This window comes from Schistocerca nitens, chromosome 10, assembly GCF_023898315.1.
Source record: "Schistocerca nitens isolate TAMUIC-IGC-003100 chromosome 10, iqSchNite1.1, whole genome shotgun sequence".
Lineage (NCBI taxonomy): Eukaryota > Metazoa > Arthropoda > Insecta > Orthoptera > Acrididae > Schistocerca > Schistocerca nitens.
The window spans coordinates 141,224,698-141,252,610 of NC_064623.1; the positions used below are offsets into that span (position 1 = coordinate 141,224,698).

A 27,913-nucleotide genomic window follows, 5' to 3' on the forward strand; every position below is an offset into this window, starting at 1 on the left:
ACCACCAACAACCAACTGCACATCAATGAAAATCTCCTATAATAGTTTTTAACTTAGGTAGCCAGACGTCCTCATTTTCTGTGGAAGGCCCTCAGGTTTCGTGCCTTGTCTTCTATTCATTTACGCCGGCCGTGGTGGTCTAGCGGTTCTAGGCGCTCATTCCGGAACCGCGCGACTGCTACGGTCGCAGGTTCGAATCCTGCCTCGGGCATGGATGTGTGTGATGTCCTTAGGTTAGTTAGGTTTAAGTAGCTCTAAGTTCTAGGGGACTGATGACCACAGATGTTAAGTCCCATAGTGCTCAAAGCCATTTGAACCATTTTTTTTTCTATTCCTTTAAAACTGGTTGAGAACAACGAATGTCTTATAAAAGACGCTTTGTTTGGATTTTCTATCGAAAGTTCTACAACTTTTATTAGCGGCCCCGGTGGCACATTGGTACAAACGACTGGTTTCTGATCGTTAGTCCGAGAGGGGTCCGGGTTCGAATCCCTGTGATGCTTGTATGTTTTTTTTTCCCCTAAAGAAACTGACTCTTTCTCTTTCCTGGTGTCAATGGCCCTAAATTAGTGACGCGCGACTGCCTATAGCCCACTGACTTAAGTCATGGCGGTCGTTAAACCCCAATAAAAAAAAAAGTGTTCGTTTCCGTTTGGTACTCGCTAGCGGCTGCTTTAGTTTTGAGGTAGGTTGAGTCAATGTTCTTACTTTCGTCAAAGTAAGTGGAGACTTATTACGTAACGAGTCCCAGCCTGGCACAGATTTTCACTGTCGTCATTCCATTCTACAGCCGATGATTGTCCACATTCGTAACTGCGAATACATTTCATGCATTTCGCAACTGTTGCCGTAGTGCCTTTTCCTTCGGACATGCATCCATGTCGGAAGGAATATTACATCATTACATCATAGTTCGGAATAATATCGTATTTATCCGCCGACACCACGCAACAGAATTTCAAGTAAAACGTCCCTCCCCTGTACGGGAATATACACAGTGAATGCACGAGTGCAAGTTGTAGACACGTGGTTGACGATATATGGAAGTTTGGGTGTGGCCGTGAGTCGGGCTCGGATAGCAGGGCGACCGCTCGCGATAAGCGGGGAATCCGGGTTCGTGCCCCGGTCCTTAAAAAATTCCCATTGTTGTCATTCCATTATACAACGATGGTTTTTTATGTTTGCAACTGCGAATACATTTTATATGTATTAAGTAACTGTTCCGCATGCTACTGAAAACGACTGGGTGTCTTAATTTTTCCTCTTTTTTGTCCTCATTTGCTCAATTTTTTTGCTGTTTGATTTGAAATTAGTTTTTTTACGCCTTTTGCCGCCCCTAAAACTTACCAGCCTTAGGCGGCTGTAGTCTTGGCTAGCCCTGTCTATGACTGATAAATAAAAAATTATCGGTCGGTTGAATAACGGTAATACAGAAGCAAGTTTAACAAGTTCAGTGGTGTACCTTAATGAATAAATGGATGAAAGAAGAGAATAAATTTAGAAGTGTTTTAAACACAATTGAATTTGATGTGCGAAAAGGCTCAAAAAGGATGAACGTAAGAAAAGGTACTGAGAATGACGAAAGTCTTCATAGGTGGTTTTCGTATGGTCCAGACACACCGGCTATGTTCAACATCAACATTCAAGAATCACTAATAGTTGGGAGCAGCAGCAGTGTAGCCTATGTACAGCGAGTCTGGGGGGCGGGGGGCAAACAGAGCCGTCGTTGTTGTCGTAATGCGGCAAACGGAGTGATTTATCAGACGTCCAAAGAGGCATCTTCATTGGCTTTCGAGGCAACAGGGAACGTTTCCGAAACGGCTACGTTCGTAAAATGTTCGCGTGCCTCCGTGGCTAAAGTGTGCTGTTCATGGTAAAATAGCGCTTGAATCGCGGTACTACTCAGTTCTTTAGAAAATCAAAATTACAATCTCACCACAGTTGTTTAAAGAAAATAGGAAGCCCGGGATCACTGGTGATGGACAATCTTGTGACTGTTTTACAATTTTAATTTGACTCAAAGCAGACTTCATTATAAACTTCAGTTTGGACATTTGCCCTCTTACTGATGCAATATACAAATCTTCAGTTTGATTGAATTACATAAACACGATTAAGAATTGAACCGTGAATTTACTTTCAAAACTTTTTCTGAAGAATTTACTTTATTTACTAGCGATTCATCAAGAACATTAACACAAAATGGTTCAAATGGCTCTGAGCACTATGGGACTCAACTGCTGAGGTTATTAGTCCCCTGGAACTTAGAACTAGTTAAACCTAACTAACCTAAGGACATCACAAACATCCATGCCCGAGGCAGGATTCGAACCTGCGACCGTAGCGGTCTTGCGGTTCCAGACTGCAGCGCCTTTAACCGCACGGCCACTTCGGCCGGCTGAACATTAACACATTTAATCACACTATGTGAGCGTGGAATTAGTTGCCAGGGAGAAACTGATAAAATCAAAATGAAATTGCTTTTAATAAATGGGAATTTTATTCCTAAAAACTTTTTTTTTAAGAAACAGATTTAAAATTATAAGCAGAAAACACCCTCTGAATATCAAGTTACAATTTATTCAGAGGCAGAAAGACACAAATTTTTGAGTGTATGAGCTTTCGGGCTGAGAACCTTGCCGCTCCCTTTTGACACGGCCGTAGTCACGACCGCTCACAACCACCTCTGAAAGACTACACAGGTTTTAACAATTCACACAAGCACACATACTATTCACCCCGTAGGACGGATGGAAATGTAAAAAACACTAAAATTAAAAGATTAACTTGCCACCGGAGGTACAACTTGATTTCAACTTCTAAGAAAAGTCTTACGAAGGAAGGGTGGCAACTTTATATACTAAAATAACCATTTAAACAAAAGCACACAAAATGCATCTTACATAAAATTATACAAGGTTGGCCAAACATGCTCTACAGTACACATATACCGCCTCTCAAGATGATAGGCAAGATAAAAACATATTTCAGGAATTAGGCCGTTACACTTTAAGCAATAAATTCGTTAACACACCGAATCCGACGAACATGACAGAGGCAGCTATTAACGTACGGCAGATTGACAGGGAGATTACTGAACAACCCGAACCGCAGGTTGCTCTAACCCGCCCCTACTCCACAAGGGAAAAAACGGACCACCCAATTCATAAATAACCACCTTCCCGCGGGTGGGCAAACGGATAAGAATGGTGGGACGACCCCAAAACAAAGCGGCTGGTGACCTCACCAAGAAAACAAGTAGAATTTAACAATTAAATGAAACAACTTATCATCAATCACTTAACTTCTAATTAGCTGCGATTTCTGGCGAAGACCTGGCGCAGCACCCCCAAAACGCTCTCCCGAACCGTCCGCTGCCAGCCGCTTCAACGGACGCAGGAAGGGGCGCCGATCTCCCGTCTCACGGCGTCACAGATCGCAACAGCCAGACCGATGTCGTGGGTTGACTCCTGTTGCCCTCGTGTCGGCCGCGAAGCCACTCCCCTTGCTATACGGCGCGGCCCACTGGACTCACGTGGCGACCACACATGCGCCGACGCTCAAGGCGGACAAGTCATCTTGTGTCTCAGTGCGCGACCGACCCACCGATCGATCGAACCGCCAATGACCGTTGCCTGAGCAAACTCGAGCAGACTGGTGGCCTAACGCGCAGATTCAGGTGCAGGAACTAAGCCACCGACCGGGCGACCACTCGTTCTCTCACTGCGCCACAAATTCGGACGAGAGACAGACTAGCAAGTTGGGGACGAGAGACTGACCCCAGACTGACTCCAGACTCACCCAGACTGACCGACTGGCGAGCTCATAGCGCCCCTTAAATGCACGTGAACAGGCAACCTTTCCCCTTTCCCACCAGAGGGAGACACCAAAGCTGCGTTTGCCACAGCGGCGCCACCGCCAGAAACGGAGGGCGCCGGCCGCTGTGGTCGAGCGGTTATAGGCGCTGCAGTCTGGAACCGCGCGACCGCTACGGTCGCAGGTTCGAATCCTGCCTCGTGCATGGGTGTGTCTGATGTCCTTAGGTTAGTTAGGTTTAAGTAGTTCTAATTTCTAGGGGACTGATGACCTCAGAAGTTAAGTCCCATAGTGCTCAGGGCCGTTTGCACCATACTTTTAGAGCCTGCTAGTTCATTATTCTACTGAAGAGGACCTTGGAATGTAGTCAGTTAATTGAGATTTGGTCTTCCTCCGGCATTCTAATTACCAAGAGCACTAGATTAGTAGCTCAAGGGGCTATATCTTGATACTGGCACTGTTGACGAACTCGTACAATAGTTTGTAAGTCGGTATATCGTTCGATGCTAACAAGGTTTGGAGGTTACTTGGGAACTGGTGACCAAGAGTTCGAAGATTACTTACAAGTACGTTTATGTGAAACGTGTTCCGAGGACACTGTAGGAATATATGGTTTGGGTCATCTTCCTCCCCGCAAACACAAAGACGGTAGGCGCTTAAGTTGAGCCGATAAAGGTTTGTTGAACTTCCAATGATTAAATTTCAGCCGTGCCACAACTGTTGTGAAGCTCCTCGATGTTTGTCCTTATTCTGGGAATCATGGGATGAACTTGTGCGAGTTACTGCCCTTAATTTCAGATGTCTGCCACCATTCCTCTTGCCAGTCAAAGGACAACCGCTTTCTGAGTACGGGTATCATATCTGAGAGAGGCTATCAAATTTTACAGCTCCATGTAGAGACGCCTGCTTTCCTGGGGCATCTACTTGTTCATTTTCAGGTAACCCACAGTGGCCTTTCATTCATACGATCTCGATTTGCGACTGTTCCTCTGCACTCGAAACACAACGCTGCAACTATGGGGTTGGTACAACTGTAATGATGGTGTCTAATCAGCTGTAGGGCTGAAATATCATCAGAGATTATGACTATTGTATCCTGTGGTCGTCTGTGCGAACAGTAGGGCTTCCAAAATGCAATCAGCTCGGCTGTGGGTCCAGGTTGTGTAGTTCTTGTCGTGTGAGCAAGTGAGAGAGGAATTCCAGCGCCGCTGCGTTAATTGGGTCCTGGTTTTGAAACGTTAAACTGGTCCTGGCATAAATCTTCAGAGTCTATGTTTCGTATGGCCTGTTGTAGTGCGGTAGAAGAGGACTTTTCCAAACCTTGTGCCTCAGTGCCTGCATCTCTATATTCAGCCGCGACGGGTGGCAGCTGCCAATTTAGCCAATATCTTCCGCACACATAGCAGGATGTTAATTACATGATTTTTTTCGTCAAGGGCCGAACTAGAGGACGGATTTAATGCAGAGGAATAATCGTCGCAGTTTTAACAGTGATTGATCCGCTTCAATCAGTAATGCATAGATTGCGGCTAACATCAACTCCCCAGTAATTATATACAAGGCTTTGTAGTGCATAGTCTCGAACCTTTGGAGAGTACTGCCTAACGCTGATACGTAGTAACTGTGTCCGTAATCAAAGTGTGTCCTCAGTAGGAACTGGTATAAAACCATCCCTGTCTGCAGAAACAAAGTCGATTGGTGTGGCTCAAATGGTTCAAATGGCTCTGAGCACTATGGGACTCAACTGCTGTGGTCATCAGTCCCCTAGAACTTAGAACTACTTAAACCTAACTAACCTAAGGACATCACACACGTCCATGCCCGAGGCAGGATTCGAACCTGCGACCGCAGCAGTCGCACGGTTCCGGACTGCGCGCCTAGAACCGCGAGACCACCGCGGGTCGATTGGTGTAAAAAACAGAATAAATCACAATTATATTATTATTAACGCTGTAACGAAGCACCGAAAACAATGGGTCCCTTGTACCAACAATCAGAACCGCACCGAGGTGTTCCCTCGCCACTGACAGTCTTTGGAGGGAAGAAGACGGTAGCGACAACGTGTGATGGACGCCTGGAAGTTGACCCATAGGTTTGAAACTTCCTGGCAGATTAAAACTGTGTGCCCGACCGAGACTCGAACTCGGGACCTTTGCCTTTCGCGGGCAAGTGCTCTACCACTGAGCTACCGAAGCACGACTCACGACCGGTACTCACAGGTTTACTTCTGCCAGTACCTCGTCTCCTACCTTCCAAACTTTACAGAAGCTCTCCTGCGAACCTTGCAGAACTAGCACTCCTGAAAGAAAGGATATTGCGGAGACATGGCTTAGCCACAGCCTGGGGGATGTTTCCAGAATGAGATTTTCACTCTGCAGCGGAGTGTGCGCTGATATGAAACTTCCTGGCAGATTAAAACTGTGTGCCCGACCGAGACTCGAACTCGGGACCTTTGCCTCCGCAATATCCTTTCTTTCAGGAGTGCTAGTTCTGCAAGGTTCGCAGGAGAGCTTCTGTAAAGTTTGGAAGGTAGGAGACGAGGTACTGGCAGAAGTAAACCTGTGAGTAGCGGTCGTGAGTCGTGCTTCGGTAGCTCAGTGGTAGAGCACTTGCCCGCGAAAGGCAAAGGTCCCGAGTTCGAGTCTCGGTCTGGCACACAGTTTTAATCTGCCAGGAAGTTTCATATCAGCACACACTCCGCTGCAGAGTGAAAATCTCATTCTGGACCCATAGGTTTTTTTGCGCCAACTGTATTGTACCACATCATCTGTGCGGATGTCTTGATACGTGTTACACAATGCGTAATCTCAGATGTGGTTGTGGAGTGGGGTGTGTCGCTAGAAGGTCAGATAAGATATCTACTGAGAACAATGTCTGAAAACAAAGTCGTTTGTGTGACATAAAACACTTTAATGCGAGATGTCCTCAATAATAGTTGACTGGCTGCGGGTCTAACAACCCTACCACAAAAAAGGTCAAATATTAATTATGATTGTAGTGTTGCTCACACTGCTAAATATTTCATTTTCGGGCAACAACAAAGTTACGTTACGTGGCAGGTGTCATTAGAGCACAGTTAATAAAGTCATTTCTTGAAATAATGGATAAACTAGGCACTCATCTTTTCGTGTTTCCCACGCTGGTCTCGTTGTGAACTCATGGGTCAATCGTCAAAAATCTAGGTAGTGATGATTCCAAGCTCGGATGCAAAGAGGCCTGGGTGTTATTCTGCGATAGTCAAAAGTTTTATAAATGTGTTTCATAAACCGTTCTTGAAGATTAAACTTTTGCAAGTTAGGACAATGGTGATGTAAAAAAGTAATCAGCACTCCGAATTTAAGTTACACTTCTTATTTATTACTTTTGTTGTAATATGACGTAACTTGTTCCAAAACATCACTTCACAATATAAAACATACTTCAAAATATCTTCCTCACTGTTAAAGTTCACATTTCATAAACTGACTACAATTTGCGTCTTTTCAACACGACAACCAAGACTTGACTCTCTAATAACCTCTTACGTGCCCAAAAATCAGAGTTACAAGTACGTCAAAGATCATAGTGACAAAAGAAAGAATTCACATAAGAATAATATAATTGCAATATAAACATATCGATGTATCAAAGTACCTCTACAGTAATGAAATCAAATGTGAATGTTGTCACAGAAATATTTTAACTATTTTACAGAAACACAGTAGAATATTGCTGATATCGAGAGGTTGAGGTGAGGTGCCGTAATGGTTACGTAATTCAAGTACCATTACAAGGTGACGGGTACACTGTTTCTCTTTTTTGTGTTATCAATCTTTAGACTGGTTGTTGTGCGCCAATCTACTGACTACATCGCCCAACGTCGTCCATAATTTGTTTTGCATATTCTGATCTTTGTCTCCCCCTACAGTGTTTCCTCCTCCTATAGCTCCCTCCAGCGCCAAGTAACGTCGAGTCTTATGGTCAGGTTTGATTCTATGAAGAAGCAGTTGTGCTAAGCGACCGTATTTACTTCAAGTAATAAAGGATACAACACTCATTCACAAATAGTTTTTATTTCATATCCAGATTTTTGTGGCCATCTTCAGTACTATAAGACGTATAAGGAACCATTTACGAGGCAACGTGGACGCCTTATTAAGTACATAGACCTGTGAGGTTTAAATGTGAGTCAGCCATAAAATACATACCAGAAAAAGTAATCTAAAACATTAAAACCACTTCCATATGTATTTAATCCCAAGTGGACTATTCATGTCAAAGGTTGAGTTGGCACTGAGGCTACAGTTTACAGTTACAACACCGCTGGATTCAACGTATGTCATACCAATCTACAGCGGCCTCTTTACGTGTGCGATGCGTCGACATCCTGCATTAACTTTAATTTACGATTCGAGTGTGTTATCATTTTATTTATTATTTTATGCACTTTTAAAAAAGCTTACGTCAATGAAGCACGTAATATGGTTATAACTAAAAACAGTGACTTACGTTTTACACCATGAAATGTACACACATCAAAAAAAGTTTTGTATCAAATGGTTCAAATGGCTCGGAGCACTATGGGACTTAACATCTGAGGTCATTAGTCCCCTAGAACTTAGAACTACTTAAACCTAACTAACCTAAGGACATCACACACATCCATGCCCGAGGCAGGATTCGAACCTACGACCGTAGCGGTCGCGCTTTTCCACACTGAAGCGCCTAGAACCGCTCGGCCACTGGTTTTGCATCACCCCGGTTCCCAGAACTCCTGGAGATAGAGACGTTGACCGTGGTTATTGTATGACAGACACAGTCCCTTTGACTGTTCAGAGATGTCACTAAACCTGCCCAAAGATGTAAACAACCATGCATGAGCAGCGCCTATTAGACGGAGGTGGTCCGACAGCCGATCAGTTCCAGTCATTCCACCAGGAAGGAGGTACACGGCTCGTGTTGTCTGTAGTTCAACCATGCCTAGACGGTCAATACCGCGGTTCGATCGCGTCCGCATTTTTACTTTGTGCCAGGAAGGACTCTCAACGAGGGAAGTGTCCAGGCGTCTCGTAGTGAACCAAAGCGATGTTGTTCGGACATGGAGCAGATACATAGAGACAGGAGCTGTCGATGACATGCTTCGCTCAGGCTGCTCAGGAGCTACTACTGCAGTGGATGACCGCTACCTACGGATTATGGCTCGCAGGAACCCTGACAGCAACACGACCATGTTGAGTAATGCTTTTCGTGCAGCCACAGGACGTCGTGTTACGACTCAAACTGTGCGAAATAGGCTGCCTGATGCGCAACTTCACTCCCGACGTCCATTGCGAGGTCCATCTTTGCAATCACGACATCGTGCAGTGCGGTACAGATGGGCCCAACAACATGCCCAATGGAACGCTCAGTATTGGTATCACGCTATCTTTACCGATAAGTGTCGCATATGCATTCAACCAGACAATCGTCGGAGACGTGTTTGGAGGCAACCCGGTCAGGCTGAACGCATTAGACACGCTGCCCAGCGAGTGCAGGAAGGTGGAGGTTCCGTGCTGTTTTGGGGTGGCATTATGTGGAGCCGACGTACGCCGCTGCTGGTCATGGAAGGCGCCGTAACGGCTGTACGATACGTGAGTGCCATCCTCGGACCGATAGTGCAACCATATCGGCAGCATATTGGGGAGGCAATCGTCTTCGTGGACGACAATTCGCGCATCCATCGTGCACATCTTGTGAATGACTAAGTTCAGGATAATGACATCGCTCGCCTAGAGTGGCCAGCATGTTCGCCAGACAAGAACCCTACCGAACATGCCTGAGATAGATTGAAAAGGACTGTTTATGGACGACGTGACCCACCAACCACTCTGAGGGATCTACGCCACATCGCCGTTGAGGATTGAGACAATCTGGACCAACAGTGCCTTGACGAACTTGTGGATAGTATGCCACGTCGAATACAGGCATGTATCACTGCAAGAGGACGTGCTACTGGGTATTAGAGATACCGGTGTGTACAGCAATCTGGACCACCACCTCTGAAGGTCTCGCTGTATGGAGGTGCAACATGCAATGTGTGGTTTTCATGAGCAATAAAAAGGGTGAAAATTATGTTTATGTTGATCTCTATTCCAATTTTCTGTAGAGGTTCCGGAAGGCGCAATTGAAGGACTTGAGACAGACGGGAGTGGTGTTAGGAGTAATCGTACAAGCAGCGGTCTTCCAAAAGGATCAGAAATGTTTCTGCTCGTCTTGTCATCAAATAAAATACATTTCAATTTACACAGTTTATGTGAACCTTACGTGAGAACACATTTTAAAGCAGAAAGGTTTCTGGTTCTTTTGAAGTACTTCTGCTGGTACAATATCTTACAACACTACTCTTGTCTGTTCCAATTCATTCAACTGTGCCTAGTATAAAACACGCCTTTCATTAAAAGAAATTATTAACTTAGGTATTTTAAACAAGACGCTTAGTATTTTTTTAAACTATATTCAGTTGTAAATTCGAGGTGTTCGAGTTCCGAGTCGTGATGCAGTTCACAAAATAGTGAATAAATATCGTGAAACGGGAAGTGTTCGAGAGAAGAAGCGTAAACGACGACGTACAGTGCTCGTCTCGATGACGTTGTATACCACCTGTAAAATTCCCATAAAAGTCTATTAGACGTCTTTCGCAGCAAACATAAACATCGTGCACCTCTCCACAGAGTCGTGCTAAGCTCCTCGGACTAAGGCCCTATAGGAGCAGCAGGAGCGGAAGATTAGTGTTTAACGTCCCGTCGACAACGAGGTCATTAGAGACGCTCGGATTAGGGAAGGGTGGGGAAGGAAATCGGCCGTGCCCTTTCAAAGGAACCATCCCGGCATTTGCCTGAAGTGATCTAGGGAAATCACGGAAAACCTAAATCAGGATGGCCAGACGAGGGATTGAACCGTCATCCTCCCGAATGCGAGTCCAGTGTGCTAAAGGCCCCATAAAGTGTCGGAAGTGCACGAACTTCGACCTGGTGATCCTGTGCGCCGGATTAAGTTCTGCGAATGGGTTGTAAAACAAGTGCATGACTGTGAAATGGATCCTTTGCTGTCTTTCTTCACCTTCAGGGTACCCATCGATCAGTCTTCGATGGCTCACCTGAAGCTGATTGGCAGGTGCCCAGTCCCAATGTCGTGCAATGAATTAAACAGTGATTGACTGCAAGAATTAAATTTGTTTGAACATTCAGTACGAAGGGAAAATTTTAAAATTATTCCGTAATGTCTTAACAGATGCCCTGCCATCCTGTCCCTCGCCTATTCTGCGGACCTTACGTGGTGCTACTTCTGTAGCACCACGTCTCAAATGCTACCTACTCGTCTCGAAAAGCATTAAGGCGGTCGTCGAATTTAAACTCCCCGTCCGATGGACGGATCACAATCTGCAGTATAATACGCTCTCACTTCTTGAGGTACTATGGAGAAGTTTGGAATTAAATCTAGGATGTTAGCACTAAGTTTCGTGATTAGTATCTCTTCTCCCTCGAGTCTCCTCTTGCTGGACAAACACTGGTGGCGAGAATTCCATCCACGATCAGTGTTCGAAACGTCATAGCTTCGATCGAGCTACTGTGCCGGCAACATCGGCTACGGAGGCCTTCAGCGCTAATTACTTTTGGCTATTTCTGGACACCATAGCAGATGCCATCCATTATGCCGGTGTGGATGCCCAACTATTCTTTTTGTTACTTCCTTCTCCGGACTTCAGTTGGAACTCTTTATTTTCTCAGTTCCACATCAGTACCTGATAGCACTTCCCTAAAGTGGAGTTACAGTGTCCACGACTCATCCGTTGCATACTGCTGTTGGCAATTCGTTGTTGCTGCTCGTAGCCAATCGAATGATAGTATACGGTAGCCAATGAGAATCGCTCAATCAGATCATGTTCTTTTTTCCGAATACGTCACGATTTCCGACTTTGTGCTGAGTTTGGTACATAACAGCATAGCTTACATCTACAGGTGAAATGAGCAGCAAATAATAATTTTGACTGTCACAAATACTGTATTCGGTTATTTTTCCGTAATATGTCGCGATTTCTGAGTTGTGATTACGTCGAGACCTTATAGCTCTCATTAAATTACTACAGATAACACAAAATACCAGCTAACAACATTTACGAAACATAGGAAATTGCTAACGAAGAGTGTGAATGGCTACCCACATGCTGTTAATGATTCGTCGAGTTCACTTCTCATCATTCATCGCGGCAATCGTTACCAGTAGCAGCACATAACGGAAGGGCCGCGGACACCGTAAGTGCAGTTTTAACGAGCTGTTTTATTAAAGCCCACTTTCTTCTCCAGCGGCAGTATGCTGTAGTACGAGATACCACGATCAAAACCATGTCTCGTCGATTTACGGCCAAAACCTTATAAATCGCTAGACTGGATGATCTTCTACACGACTAGGCAGTCAATCTGTCAAAAAGCTCACAGCTTCGCCGGGATCCCACGTCAAAAAGACCATATATTATTATTACAAAATGTCTGATACTAAAAATGTACGTACATTTTGTCATGTTATTACGAAAATGTTTTTCAGCCACCTTCGATGTCATCTACACTTCCATAAACACAAAGAACTTTCCGGCGCTTATTATGATCCCACGTTGAGGGCTGCTATTCACTTATTACGTTCTTGTCCCTCGATTCACCTCAACAGGTCTTGGTATTGACCTGGAGAGTGATATTGATGACGATAATGATGATGAATCCAACAGAGATTAAAAACGTTCATAGTTTTTCGCATTAAATAAATTGAGTTTTTCAAACTTTATTCCAGTTTCCTTTTGAGCAGCTTATTTAAAAAAATCCCTGAACTTCAGTACGAACGTTTAGAACAAGCCCTTTATCAATAATCTCAGATGTTAAGGGTTGCAACTTATTCACTGGCTTATAAGATAAGCTTTAATTTGCTTCGATACGCTTTTAATCGCTTTTTAATATCGAAAACTTGTGTAGTTTGTAAGGTGCTGCACTAAATTTATCTGATATCAATTTCCTCTACATCTGGGAAACTTATTTTATTATATACAACAGTTTTCAGACGTAACGCTTTGTCACCGATTGGTAACTTTTTTAATATTTTCCAAACGCTCTCAAAAACGAGGGAGTTCAAATTTGCTTCTGAAAAATGATTTTTTTGCGTTAACTGATCCAAAACTATTAGTAAAACAGATTTTTAGATGGGTTGCTATGATTTTTCTTTTAGTCTCATTTCTTATTTTTTCAAGTAGTTCCCTGGATTTGCGCTACGGTGCAGGCGTCTGAAAAATGTGTTTTCGGTATCTTAGATCTATCGTTCAAGTACGTTCGAAAAATGAGACGTATCACTAGAATACAGTTCGTTAAAATTTTTTGACATTTTTTAAAATGCAATAAGATCAGAGGTGACGTGAAAAACTCCTGGAATCACTATTCTTTTGCTCTGGAGTGATCGAATCTATCGATTTTGAACGGTTTTGTATTTTATGCGATTTTTGGTCGTTTTGCTGTAAGTAAAAAATTTTGGTCAGGGCTCTCGTACCAGTACTACGAACGTCCCTCATCTGTTGGCCAGTATATATGCAAGGGGTATACATAAAATTTTAATTATGACCGCAAAAAATAAGTTACTTAATTAATTTTTTGTCTGTATGGAGGTACAATTTGCATTTCTGGTACATATTGAAACCTCTGCATCACAGTGCCGTAGCACACCGCTATAGAAGCCAAAACGAAATAGTGCAGCACATCTTCGCTTTATGAATTCAAGGAATTAAGGGCCCCACATATGAGTGAGGGATCGTAGCTATCAGTTGCAAACGATATAGGAGCAATTGGTCGCTTGCGTCGACCTTACGATTTCGAAAGCAGTTTCAACCAGGAAAATGAATGCTACTATCGAGTTCTCCTATGGAAAATAAATCTTTACAGAAAATATTACATTTTTCACTGACGCTAAGTGGGTCGTATAGATCTTTCCAGTATGCTGATGTAATCCCTTTTTCATCCATTAGTATTTTGGTTTAACAGCAATGAATTTATACAGACGTTGTCAGTAACAGCACTGCTGATTAATCTCTGGTCATGAATTGTATGTTGGAGAGTTATATTATATGAATTTACAAGCGACAGAAAAACTCATCAATCTTGTCAGCAAAGACATTTTACCATTAGAAGTTGCGTGTGGATCTGGGTTTCTCGAGACGGCACAGTTTCTTATTGATGTGGGGGGCCAAGTACGGTGCAGTGAGTGCAAAGGAACTGCTACCTCATCCAACCACCATATCCAGAAATTTGAAGGAAACGGCCGATCGTCTGCGTGAAACTGTCTCCGCAGAAGTGAAGAATATATTAAGAGATATAGGTGGAGCACTAACTGTCGATTTATGGACTGATTCGTACCGTAAAATAAACTATATGGGAGTGACTACACATTATGTTAATTATGAAGAAGTGAAACTTGAGGATCGAGTGTTGTGCACCAGAAATTTTGAGAGTGAGATTAAAAAAACAGGAGAAAACATTAAACTTGAATTAATTAAGATACTACGGTAGTTCGATTTATTCAGTGCTGTGAATAACATCGTGTTTGTTACGGATAGAGGTCCAAATATTGTGGCAGCACTTTGCCAATACAAGAGGCTCTCGTACTCAGCACACATTCTTAATACTGTGCTGGAGCACACGACTCGAGGAGACGTGAATGATGAGAAGACTGACTTGCAGCGACTAATAAATTCCTGTCGAGCTATCACAACTTTCTTTAAAAGATCTGGTCTTCAGAATCGCTTTCAGAAGTCATTGAAAGGAGATATAGACACACGATGGAACAGTAAATTGGATATGTTTGAGTCTATTAATTCACAGTGGTTTGAAGTTCTGTCAATTTTGTCAGAGAAAAATCAAGATAGTTTGATTGATTCTATAGACAAGAGGATGCTGGATGATATAATAACCTTTCTCACACCATTTAAAATAGCTTCTTGTGATCTCGAAGCTTCCAAAACCCCCACGCTTTATTTATGTGTGTTGTGGAAGTTGAAACTTCTCTCCTTCCTTGAAAAAAATGATGGCGACAGCCCATTTCTGATAGATTTAAAGGGTACAACCAAATCTATTTTAATCAGCAAATGGGACATAACAGTAATCCATAAACTTGCAACGTTTTTGAATCCAAAATGTAAAAACCTAAAATTTCTTAGCACTGCCGAAAAAGATGAAGTTGTAAAGGAAGCGAAAAATTATATTGCGAGTAATTGTCCACAGTTAAAAGATAAGGAGGAAACAACATCTGGAATTCCTACAAAAAAACAGAAGTCTGACATACTTTTTAATGAAGTTGAAGATTCCTCAGACGATGAATCGACGAGAGATCTTGACTTTGCGTCAGATGAAATTCTCAGCTACACGAATGATAAAGTCCAATTTTCGGAAGGCATCGACCTGATAGCTTGGTGGCATGGACGTGAAAACGTCTATCCGCGTCTTTCCAAACTCGCATACTTCGTGCACTGCATTCCAGCGTCCAGCGCGCCTTCTGAGAGAAGCTTCTCTACAGCGGGACAAATAATGCAGGACCGACGTACGTCTTCGAAGCCACAGACGATTGATGACATCATGTTCCTGCGTAGTAATCTTCCAAAGTAGAAAGGTACTTGTACAGCTTCTCTTACTTCACTGTATTTTTTGGGCTTATCTGAATTAGTTACAATTTTTTGCATCTGATTCTTTCTTTTACAGAATTTCAATCAGAAGCAAGCAGAAGATCAAAATATTTAATCTGATGCCTGTGAGTTTTTATTGTAATATTTATAGTAAAGAATTTCCTCGACATATTGTTAGTATTTTTACTATTCCCAACAAGAACATTTAAGTAGCGTCAGGTAAAAGAAGGAAATATTTAACAAGCAATTTGTTTTGTTGTAATTTTCATATTAAAGAGCTCAATTTTAAGTTTTTACTCTTCGTAACAAGAACATTCATCTCCTAACACGTCAATATTATTAAACTAGGTAATGATGATCTCACAAGTGCCTACCTAAATTTTAGCGTGCACTACAGTAACATTTGCAGTAGCCGACAATTGTAGCTCTTTGTGAACAGTGAAACAGCCCGGCCGGAGCGGTGGCACAGCGGGCCTTGTAATTAATCACAAGTGGGACTTCAAACTACGGCTCACGACCACCAACAAGCTGTGACTGCGATAGCCCGTGGAAGATTATTCTGATCACATTGAAAACTTACAAAATGTTCAAATCATCCAAAATAATAATGTGTGTTTTAATTTCCCAGCCAATTAGTAAAGATAAGGGCTGAAATTCGTAACAAAATTGAACATTTTAACTGTAACTCGGTATAGCTTAACAGGGAGAAGTGCCTAACATTTGAAGTTATGGGACAGTGGTTTTTATATAGACATCTTGAAATCGTTTGCAGTTCCATTAAACTCTGAAAAAAAAATTATTTTTTAACATTGAAAGTGTTAACTGCGAAATCTACTGCAAATTTTGTCTTAGTAATTTAGACCAATGTTGAGGATGTTTTAAAGTGTGAAAAACTTTGTTTATTTGAGAATGAAACAGACATTTCATTTATCGCTAGGTCTTAATTCGATAAATCAGCCAAAAGGTGTGGTTCGAGATTTCAATCGTATTTTTAGCTAAAGCTAAATGGACTCCTAATTTCTATAACCACTGATTTTGTTGTCTCTCTTCGGAAGACGAGTTATTTCTTCCAGACAACGTCAATTATTGCTGGCAGTTTAACTTTTTCACAGGTGCGCCAGCGTTTTGCAGTGTAGGCCTAATACTGTAAATATTTTCACCTGGAAATGACGAGGACTGAACGCGTAAGCTATAATACAATCATCAGCTGACACGAATGGCTTCAAAATTTGACACATCCAAGCAGTGAGTACAAAAAAAACTGTCGGTAAATGATGCATTGTGCTCATAACAGTTTAAAACCATCGTCATTTTCAGCTGCCTTGGCACAAGAGCAACGAAATATAATTGTTTCTATACACGTATTTTCATCATCTAATACTATTACACTGAATATTATTTTTTTAAAGCGATTCCAATATCACGAGATCCGAGCCGCTACTGTGTGTACTCTGGAGCGCCAATGCTTTCCTGTTTGGAATAGTCTGCTTTAGAGTAGGTATAGAGCATTTTACGTGATTTAAGAAGTCAAAAGTAGTTAAGTTGTCGCAGAAATGGCATCCTAACAATAACTATGTCATTACATACCATAATTCTAAGTACTACTGTCTATTACTATTAGCCGGCCGCGGTGGTCTCGCGGTTCTAGGCGCGCAGTCCGGAACCGTGCGACTGCTACGGTCGCAGGTTCGAATCCTGCCTCGGGCATGGATGTGTGTGATGTCCGTAGGTTAGTTAGGTTTAAGTAGTTCTAAGTTCTAGGGGACTAATGACCACAGCAGTTGAGTCCCATAGTGCTCAGAGCCATTTGAACCATTTTTTATTACTATTAATTACTCATTCAAAACTTAAATATATGCGGATGCGGATAAGGAACTCGCAGATGCGGATTAATTGCTGCGGATGCGGATGCGGTTGCGGATTAGGACCTTGCGGATGCGGTTCGGATGCGGATTGCACTTTTCTTATCCGCGCAGACGTCTATCTATTGGCTATGGCAAGTGACTTATCAGTTAATAACAGTTAAGTGGTTAAAGAATGTAGATGAGCATTTGAATGAAATAAAAATTGTTGTTTAATGTTGCGCCAAAGTAATTTTTCGAATCACACTCTCCCTAAGTGCCAAATCAATTAATTAAGTATATGACCGATTTCTTAAGTTCGCTGGCTTTGTACGTTTCTAGAGGATAACCACACACCTGTCCCATTACCCTATTACTGTTTGTGTGTGTGCAGTCAGAATTATGGTTGCTGAAACGAGTATATACCTTTACCAGATGCTGGGTATCATTTAGTAAAGAAAATGTTTATTCACCTTTAGCTTAATACCATTAAAGAGCAATGACAGATTGAATAACTAGCTCAATCAAGAAAGCACTAAATCTGGCACACCACGTTTCTCTTCAAATTAACTTTAACTTCTCGAAGTCGATGAAGCTATGCGAAACATTTACCTTAACTGCTCTGCTGTTTGGAATTAAAGTACACGAGCTCTACTGCCAAAAACTTCTCTAAGTTACTGAATTCCTGTAGAAATTTTACAAGTCCCTACACTTGTCACTCAGAAATCTTTAAACATTTCGGTTACGACTGACATGTCGCTCATCAGGACACGTCAGTACTCGCCTGCTTCTCTATGTAAACTGCCCCTAGGGCATCACGGCGGCTGTTCCTATATACAGGAAGACTCGACCTATCTTTTCCAAAACCCAAAAAATAATACATACTTTACATATTACTATAAAATCTACATATATAAATACATGACTAGTGCTTGACCGCTTTAAGCTATTAAAAATATCTGTTGCAATGTCTGATTATCACAAAATCAGGCGTAATGACTTTTGCTTGTTGCACAAGAAATTTATAAACAAATAAAAGTTACGCTTAACTTATCGCTACTAAAAGTGTTACACATGAATGGGGACTAGAATTTCACCATATTTTCCGTGGTGGCATAGTTTTTTGCTGGGGGACCTTGGATTTTGAGTTATTTACATCTTTTTCAGCGAGTAGTAAATAGTATTTATATAATCTAATTAAAATCACTGAGAACTAAACGTTTAAAGACAGTTACTGAATTCTATTATATAATACTGCCCATGTGCTTGTTGTTATGCCGTTCATTTTGCACCGAAATACCTTTTTTAAGCCTCAATCAATGTTCCAGTTTGTAATTCAAATTTTATTGCTTTAATAGGTATTCTGAAGCTTTTTACTGATGGTGCATTATTCGGTGAAATTTTGTTCTTTAAAGTCACTTAAAGAGTTTACAAGTTATTAACTTTTAAATTAATTAGTTACATTCATATCTTCCATGGCCAGTGTCTGAAAGCTACACTATGGGTGTTCAGATGTGCTCTCCTGCCTCGTTCCACTCCTCCCTGCAGTGGCATTGCCTCTTCGGTATTTATGTCAGTATTTTACTTAAGCTGCGGCTGCGAAATAATAATAGAAGGGATTGTACTAAACAGTGCTATAAAAATAAAAGTAAAATTCTAACAGTAAAATCCCAACTGTGGATTCACCAAGGGAAGTATTCTCATGTCGTTTGTTGAATGCGTTAACGACATCACACAGCCACAAAACGCAAAGCTAGTGAATTATAGTTATGATACATCACTTATTAACTGGGGATGTAGTGATCGATAAAAGAACTCTGAACTTATCATAGAATACTCGTATCTAACACTGAATAAACCTACAAGGACTGTGGTAATGAAGTTCTTGTCAAATTTTAACCAGTCTCGTACTGAATCACTGTCTACAGTTGGAACATTCGATAAACATAAGATTTTAGGCATTGTGATTGACAAACATCTTAAATGGGGAGAACGGATCAACTACATCTGTAAAACATTGGCTGCAATATTTATTTACTGAAACGTCTTTTAAATATAATAAACCCTCCTGTCCTTAAAGAAGAGTATTATGGATTAAGTAGGTCGAGTTTTGAACATGGGATTGAAATTTGGGTTGCGGCAACCACAGTATACATGGACATAATACCCATGTTTCAAAAGAGAGCAGTTGGGATAATTGCCAATATAAGCAAACGCCAGTCCTGTAGTGACTACTTTAAAAATTATAATTTACTGAATGTCTGTTCACTGTATGGCCTTGAGACAATTATAATACTAAAAGAGAATGATGTATTGAGTGTAAGGAAAGGAGAGATTGATAGTTACAGTACACTAACCGGATATGATTATCAAAGGGCACCGACTAATAAAAGAGTTACAGATCACAGTCTACTTGAAGCTGAAACACAATTCTATAAAATATTGCCAAGTAATATAAAACAGTTTGATGGAAAGCTTTTTGAAGGAAAATTGAAACAGTTGTTAACTGAGAAATGTTTATATTCACTCAAAGTTTTCTGAGCGTCATCGTCGACAATTCTAGTTCTGTATACCTCAGTAATGGCCGTAAATGTTTATGTAACCGTATGTAAAGTGCTAGTAGTTGTATATATTCATTATATGTATGGCATGATATCTTTGTAAATGTACAAAAACTTGCGATGCACAAGATTATAAAGTTTTTACAGGCAAATAAATGTTGTTATTATTATTAATTGCGGCCTCTGAATTTGGCGGCAATATCACACCACACGCGGGTCAAAATGGCCACTCGCCCAGGAAGAACCACTTGTAGTAGCCCTTCATGTTACCCGCTGCCCTTAAGACAGCTGGCCAACTTCGTGACAATTATATTCTGCCAGTTAGTCCGATTAACGAAGACCTAAAAAGTCGAATAGGGGAAAATATTGTGTGGTCGAAAATTTTTGTACAGTGATAGGAAGCAGTGTTATGAATAACATGCTAAAAATCCCCACCAGTGCGGTGTGAGCTTAGGGGTGGTGGGTGAGAAACAGGAATTTAAGGGACACCTTTGTGTTTTTCTTGAATGACTCGAATCTGCGGCTTCTAGCGAAAATGTTTCCCAGTAGAGTATTAAACTACATTACATTTAGTACAAAAAGATCCCATTCACATTTCATTTATCTAGGATTGGTAGTTTGCAAGTTGCAAGGGGAGGAAGAATCACAGATTATTAATAGTGGTGTTTTAATGGTATAAAAGTACAGTTTAGTGTTAAATGAAGTGATTTTAATTTTAAAAACCAACAGCCTCAGTTGCAAAGTTTACCTAGATTTACCATTCCACTATGGACAAACGGTAGTTACTTTTATTCTGAAGAAGGTTGGGTTATCCCGACTGAAACCTAGGTAAATCTAGGTAAACTTTGCAACTAATGCTGTTTGTTTTTAAAATTAAAATTAATATTTATTCAATTGCTGACAGGGCGGCGAAATGTTGAAAATATTTAAATCAAGTGGTTTATGAACAAATCTGTGGCTTCTAGCGAAAATGTTTCCCACTACAGTATTGAGCTGCATTACATTTCCTACAAAAAGATCCCATTCACAATTATCTAGGATTGGTAGTTTGCAAGTTGCAAGTTTAGCGCTAAATGAAGTGGCTTATGAACAGATATTCAACGTGTGTGCCACGTGTAAGTGCACTAGACCCGTATTAAGGGATTAAATTGTTCTGGGGGTATAGCAAGTTGGACGGGGCTTAGGTGGAGGTTAGAAACTTGAGGGAAAGGTTGGTCGCCAGACTGCGGTTGTGCACTCACACTTCCATGGGTCTGCAAGCTGAAGAGCAAGAATGCGATTCACTACTCTACCGATCCCAGTATGTCGCAGGGAGCGACTACAAGATATTGCACAGGGATATACCGACCCTCTGCAGTGCGCCTTACTAATCACTGGTGATGCAGTGCGCGAAAATGTCCAGAGGAGGGGGGGGGGGATGTTCACACAAAGTGCATTAACACTGCACAGAGTACAGACATGGACTACTTATAATACTAACTCAAGAAACGCACATGGGCGGTACCTCCGTAAACCTCTGTGCACTTGTCTACACTGCTAGAGGGAAAACTGATTCCAGGCACGAAAGACAACTCCCCCGCCCCCCCCACTCCACACACACACACACACACACACACACACACACACACACACAACACACCACCACCACCACGAGCGCTGCTCGCTTTTCATTTTACAGGCTGTACCTGACCAGCATTTCCTGTCCAGTTCTTTTATGTGAGCAGACAAAATAACTTCACTGAGCTCGTGTGTATGTAGTATAGTTATTTTCCATTTATTAAACGAGTTCTTATTTGCGGTTGTTAACAGAGCTTTTATGAAAAATGCATCCCCTAAACAATGGTTGGGTAGTGTATCATTTGTGAGTGTGGTGTTGTCAGTGACCTTTGTAGTGTTGGTGGAAAAGGTACTGGACTGGTAAATGTGGTACCCTGTTACTGCCCATTGTTGAAAGCGTACTGCAAATCCTATAACTGTGTTGTACTCACTTGGTGGTGAATTAGTGAATGGCTAGAAAGTTAGTGCACTTCTGTCACCATTAACTGCATTACTGGTAGACAGCGTAAATCTCTACCATTCAGAAATTACTGGCACACACAGAGTTGGCTGGACTGAGTGCGTCGCGTCGCAGTATGTCCTCTGAATCGACTTCGAGAACTTCTATTGTCGCTAACGAGCTGCCAGAAATAGTAAGTACACTTCTATTACAATGGAAACTTTGTACAAACTTGCACGAATTGCTGTTTGTCGAAGACTGCAAAATGCGTTGGATGTGTTTCAATTGGATTTACCACAAACTATACTGGAAGATATTTTGTTAGAATTTCGTGTTTCAAAATTTAATTTCATGTTAAATTCGTATAGGTTGCCAGAATTTTATATATTTAATAAAAGTGAGAATGTTCCGATGATTTGTGAAATTGTAAATGATGCATTAGAAGCTTGTGCAAAAATAAGAGCAGGAATTCCAGTTCCATGGGAAACACTTGGTTTAGTCACAATGTCTTCTTTTGACATTAGTACATTCTGGCAAAGTAGATTCAAAAATAAAGTATTTTTTACGACGTTACTTACAAGCATTTTGTATATACTATTTGTGAGAACTGTTTATATAAATTATCCGATACATGGCAAAACGCACTACTGCAACCACTTCTTATTGGAATGAAAATTAATATGGTAACGAAGACACCATCATTTTCATATGGGGTAACTGGTCCGCCACATATTAAGCAATATAGTCATTGGTGCATGTTTTGTGCAGATACTCCATTGTTCAGAAGTGTACGTTGTAGTGGCTCGTTAAGCAGTGTATCGGATTCAGAGGAAGACGACGCTGATATAGCTGATTTGTTGTTTGCAGAGTTGTAATGGAGAATCTCTTGGAAGCCGTCCAGACGATCTTCACTCTTTTGGAAGCAGAAATACCAACACCGTCCTTGAAGGCAATGATATACTTAATGACGAGATTGAATTGCAAGCTGGCACAGGGAGATGGACTCTTAGGCGAATACATCTTTACCATTTTGAACTATTTGACGCAATTCGAAAGTTCTTCATTAGTCTCGTCCTTTGGTTTCTAGAGCTTCTCCGAATATCTGAGATCTCTGAAAGAAGGTATTACACTGACGTTATTGTCCTCAGAGGAGAGAACGAAGCTGATGAATTCTGTACACGAATTAATATCATTGCACAAACCTACCCTGGCCAGATTATCATGTGGAAACATGATGGGGACCACATCTGTTGTGGCGTAGTAAGACAGCCACGCCACTCGGAAGTAGCCGAAAGGCACGCGTTACGCTCACGCAGATTGGCGTGAGGTCTGAAACAGGATACGCAATGAATGCTATAAAGAAAAGTACGTAGCTCCTGGAATACTTAACTTTAATCCATCCTTGCTGTACATCGCTCTTGACGATACAAGTGAGACTCTGCAGATACATGCAATGTACTAATAATGGCGCCTTGCTAGGTCGTAGCCATGGACTTAGCTGAAGGCTATTCTAACTATCTGCTCTGCAAATGAGCGAGGCTTGGTCAGTGTGCATCGCTAGCTACGTCGTCCGTACAACTGGGGCGAGTGCTAGTAAGTCTCTCGAGACCTGCCGTGTGGTGGCGCTCGGTCTGCGATCACTGACAGTGGCGACACGCGGGTCCGACATGTACTAATGGACCGCGGCCGATTTAAAGCTACCACCTAGCAAGTGTGGTGTCTGGCAGTGACACCACAACATCCACCTCATACACGACTGTATCTACTCATCAAGACGATGCCGCTGTAGGTTTCGAACTGACGGATTTATCGCCAGTCGAATTAAGAAAACAACAAGACGCACTAGAGCAATCGCAGCCATGTCCGACATCGACTGGCTCAATGTTCTTTTATATCTCTACTTTGCAAAAACGGCCAAGTAGGGGACAAGTTTGGCTTAGAGGAACCGATAAGCGATTGCCTGGTGAGCTTGAAATTATACAATGGAACAGTTTCGTCGAGCAATCCCTCACAGTATTGGAGGGGCAAGACACTGGAAATGTTAATCAATGTGGAAGTACCGAGCGAGGTGGCCCAGTGGTTAGCACACTGGACTCGCATTCGGGAGGACGACGGTTCAATCCCGTCTCCGGCCATCCTGATTTAGGTTCTCCGTGATTTCCCTAAATCGCTTCAGGCAAATGCCGGGATGGTTCCTTTGAAAGGGCACGGCCGATTTCCTTCCCCATCGTTCCCTCACCCGAGCTTGCGCTCCGTCTCTAATGACCTCGTTGTCGACGGGACGTTACACACTAATCTCCTCCTCCTCCTCCAATGTGGAAGCGAACTCGCCAGTGATGCAGCATGTAAATGGCCTCATAGCAATCGCCAGCCAATCGTTACAGCGAAAGGGTGCAATGCTGAAAAAACAGCGAAAAAGGTACAATCCCTTTTATTAAGTTATAATTGCATCCCTCCGGAAAATATAGTCAATGTAATACCATCTGCTCATCCATATTTTATTAATTTGATTGACCCTAAATTCAAACGATTTTACTATATGGGCTTAGAATTGTGTAAAAAAACAATAAATGAATTGGATTTGCATGGTATAGAAAATTTATTGTGCTCTGGTTCTGAAGATAATATTTTTTATTCTCATTCAACAGATGTTTGGGAATATTATTATACTCTTCAAGATTCTCTTTCTTGGCTAAATAAAATTTTATTATTGCAATGTGAAGATGATACTGACGAGGCTACGAAATTTTTAACAAATCTTGTATCTTGGATTAATAAGAAAGGATTGTATCAATGGCAAGAATTTGAAGGTAAAAATATATATGTACCAAATAAAAAGTTAAACATATTATGTATTATTGGTCCACCAAATAGTGGCAAAAATTGGTTTTTTGATTGTATAATTTCACTTGGTTTAAATGTTGGTCACATTGGACATTGTAATAATAAAACTAATCAGTTTGCATTGCAAGATGCTGTTAATAGACGTGTCATTGTTGGTAATGAAATTTCTTTAGAGGAGGGTGCAACTGAGGATTTCAAAAAAGTGTGTGAAGGAATTGCATGTAACATCAGAGTGAAGTACAAAGGAGACGCTATATTAAGACGTACTCCATTACTGTTAATTTCAAATTCACAACCAGTTATTTGTTCTCACCCAGATTTTAAAGATATTCGTGTACGTACAATTAGGTGGAGAAAGTTTGATGAATTAAAAAATGCTTGTAAAAAGCCGTATCCTCTGGCTTTCTTTCAGTTACTTCAAATGTATAATACTGATTATTAAATAAAAGACAAGAATTTGTACAATGTATAATTTTTATTGTCAATTATTACAACAAATAAAAATAAATTACAATTGTTACATTTCAATTACAATTGTTCAGTTTCATATTGCCCCTTATAAACAGATGATTCCTCATTCCTTTTTACATTAGACATATAAATCATATCTGATACTTGGACATTTGGTACAGTTGCTCTAGGGTAATGTGTCTCTAGACCATCTGAATACACTGAACATTCTGCAACAACTTCAAACAACATTTGAGTATCAGTATATTTTGTAACATCACTATTTAAACTGCTTGTGCTTAAAGCATATGTAGGATTAATGCCTACATGAAGGCTCGGTTGAACATTTGTATCATGAAATCTAATATTATACCCTGCAGAAGCAATATCAGCTTTGTCTATTAAATTATTATATCCAGATGCTTCTGCATTTGTGACTGGAGTAACAGCTCCCACTAATTGTTCTTCCATTCTTGCTGGTTCAAAAGGGGTTTTAGAAAAACTATCACATGACATAAAAGGATTACAGTGCTTATCAGCATTAATATTATACCTTTGAACTACATTTTGAGCAGTACTGGTAATAGGAAAAATATCAACATTGGCTACTTCTGGAATTTTGAGAAAACCTAATGTTGGTTTATAAGTATAGTCAACAATAACACTTCCTGTTCGTGCATCTGCATCTACTTCAGAAACACAAGACTGTACACATTTCCAACCCCAATTATGTAAACCCTTATCTTTTGAGCTAGAAACACACGCATAATAATATTTCAAATTAATGGGTTGTCCAAATTGATGTGCAGGCACTTTAGTAAGAAAGTCTGCTTCATCATTTCTATAACCATACCATGACTTCCAAATGGAATCAAACTTTCGTTTATGATCTATGGCAGTTGTTTCCATAGGTGCATTTGCAGTAAATGCTGTAGGCTTTACATTAATACCCGATATTTTCAAATTAATCCCCACACTTGTAATCATATTCTTATTTTGATTTAATGTTGCAAGTTCGGTATCACTTAAATTAGTCGGAAAAGCAATTCTAGGATTTCGTGCAATTACTTTTACAGAACAATGAACAATTCTACTACCATCAGGTAATAAATCGAATTCAGAAGGTGTCATATACAAAAATGGCCTATCAACAGGAATTTCTGCCAAAGGAGTAACCATGCATACTACATTTTCATGTTCAATCACTTTATATGCTAAACCATATGTGAAAAATCTATGTACTTTTCGATATCTTGTAATATTACCAGTATCTAATATAGAAGGAGCAGGTAACGGATCGAGTATTAGGAGAATCACCGAGCACGTTACCAGATGGTACTCCAGTGCCTGGTAACGTTTTTTTTTTTTTTTTTTTGCTTTCTTAGATCCACCAGATTGAGCTGCCGCAGCCTGACGTTTACCTGAATCTACCTGCATTGGCGAACTCATACCTTCGTCACTATCAGAATATGGTACTAAACGTTGTGGTTCAGAATGTTGTTGTGTTTCTTCTGGTCCTTGTTCGTCTTCGTCTTCTTCGCTGTCTGATACCTCGTGATCGACGTGATCTTCGTTTACAGAACTTGTTCCAGTGGATGAACCAGATGCTGATGGGCGGTCGTGATCTATAGGCAAACCACGGCGAACACGAGAAATTAGCCATTGTTCGTAGGCATAGCGTTTCTGGCCTTCATGCATGAACTCCCAATTAGACCGTTCCCACGGTGGAATATCATAATTCTGAAGGCAAGAAACGTTAAAATCAAATAATGAAAACCAAAAATATATGATACACAACAAAAATTATATTTACATACCTGTTTTTTCGGCATTTGGTTGTTTCGGGTACAAAATTTTTCCAATACGTTGTTCAACAGCTGTCTTCAATTTCAAGCCGTATTTTCCAACAAATGAATGCCAATTTCTTGTATGACTCCAGTCAACAAACAACAAATCAGTTACATCAGCGTCGTCTTCCTCTGAATCCGATACACTGCTTAACGAGGCACCACAACGTACACTTCTGAACAATGGAGTATCTGCACAAAACATGCACCAATGACTATATTGCTTAATATGTGGCGGACCAGTTACCCCATATGAAAATGATGGTGTCTTCGTTACCATATTAATTTTCATTCCAATAAGAAGTGGTTGCAGTAGTGCGTTTTGCCATGAATCGGATAATTTATATAAACAGTTCTCACAAATAGTATATACAAAATGCTTGTAAGTAACGTAAAAAAATACTTTAATTTTGAATCTACTTTGCCAGAATGTACTAATGTCAAAAGAGGACATTGTGATTAAACCAAGTGTTTCCCATGGAACTGGAATTCCCGCTCTTATTTTTGCACAAGCTTCTAATGCATCATTTACAATTTCACAAATCATCAGAACATTCTCACTTTTATTAAATATATAAAATTCTGGCAACCTATACGAATTTAACATGAAATTAAATTTTGAAACACGAAATTCTAACAAAATATCTTCCCGTATAGTTTGTGGTAAATCCAATTGAAACACATCCAACGCATTTTGCAGTCTTCGACAAACAGCAATTCGTGCAAGTTTGTACAAAGTTTCCATTGTAATAGAAGTGTACTTACTATTTCTGGCAGCTCGTTAGCGACAATAGAAGTTCTCGAAGTCGATTCAGAGGACATACTGTACAGACGACAATACCATGCCCCTTATATACTGCAGTGGTTGCTGACCAACTTCAGTTATCAATACT

General features: G+C 41.0%; 2 protein-coding genes across 4 annotated transcripts in view; one reads left to right on the plus strand and one right to left on the minus strand.

The window, feature by feature from the left end:
• LOC126210279 (uncharacterized) overlaps positions 1-27,913 on the plus strand; it is a 340,068-nt gene that overhangs the window by 14,621 nt on the left and 297,534 nt on the right. The window lies entirely within an intron of this gene.
• Positions 25,210-27,830, minus strand: LOC126210278 (uncharacterized). Of its 2 annotated transcripts, none has more exons than XM_049939473.1 (2): positions 26,991-27,830; positions 25,210-26,798 (listed from the first exon to the last, which is right to left on the minus strand). In XM_049939473.1, the coding sequence occupies exons 1-2, from the start codon at positions 27,763-27,765 to the stop codon at positions 25,252-25,254; spliced, it is 2,322 nt and encodes a 773-aa protein (XP_049795430.1). In that variant the 5' UTR covers positions 27,766-27,830; the 3' UTR covers positions 25,210-25,251. The 2 variants fall into 2 exon arrangements, with proteins under 2 accessions (XP_049795430.1, XP_049795431.1); XM_049939474.1 differs by having other exon boundaries at positions 25,210-26,913.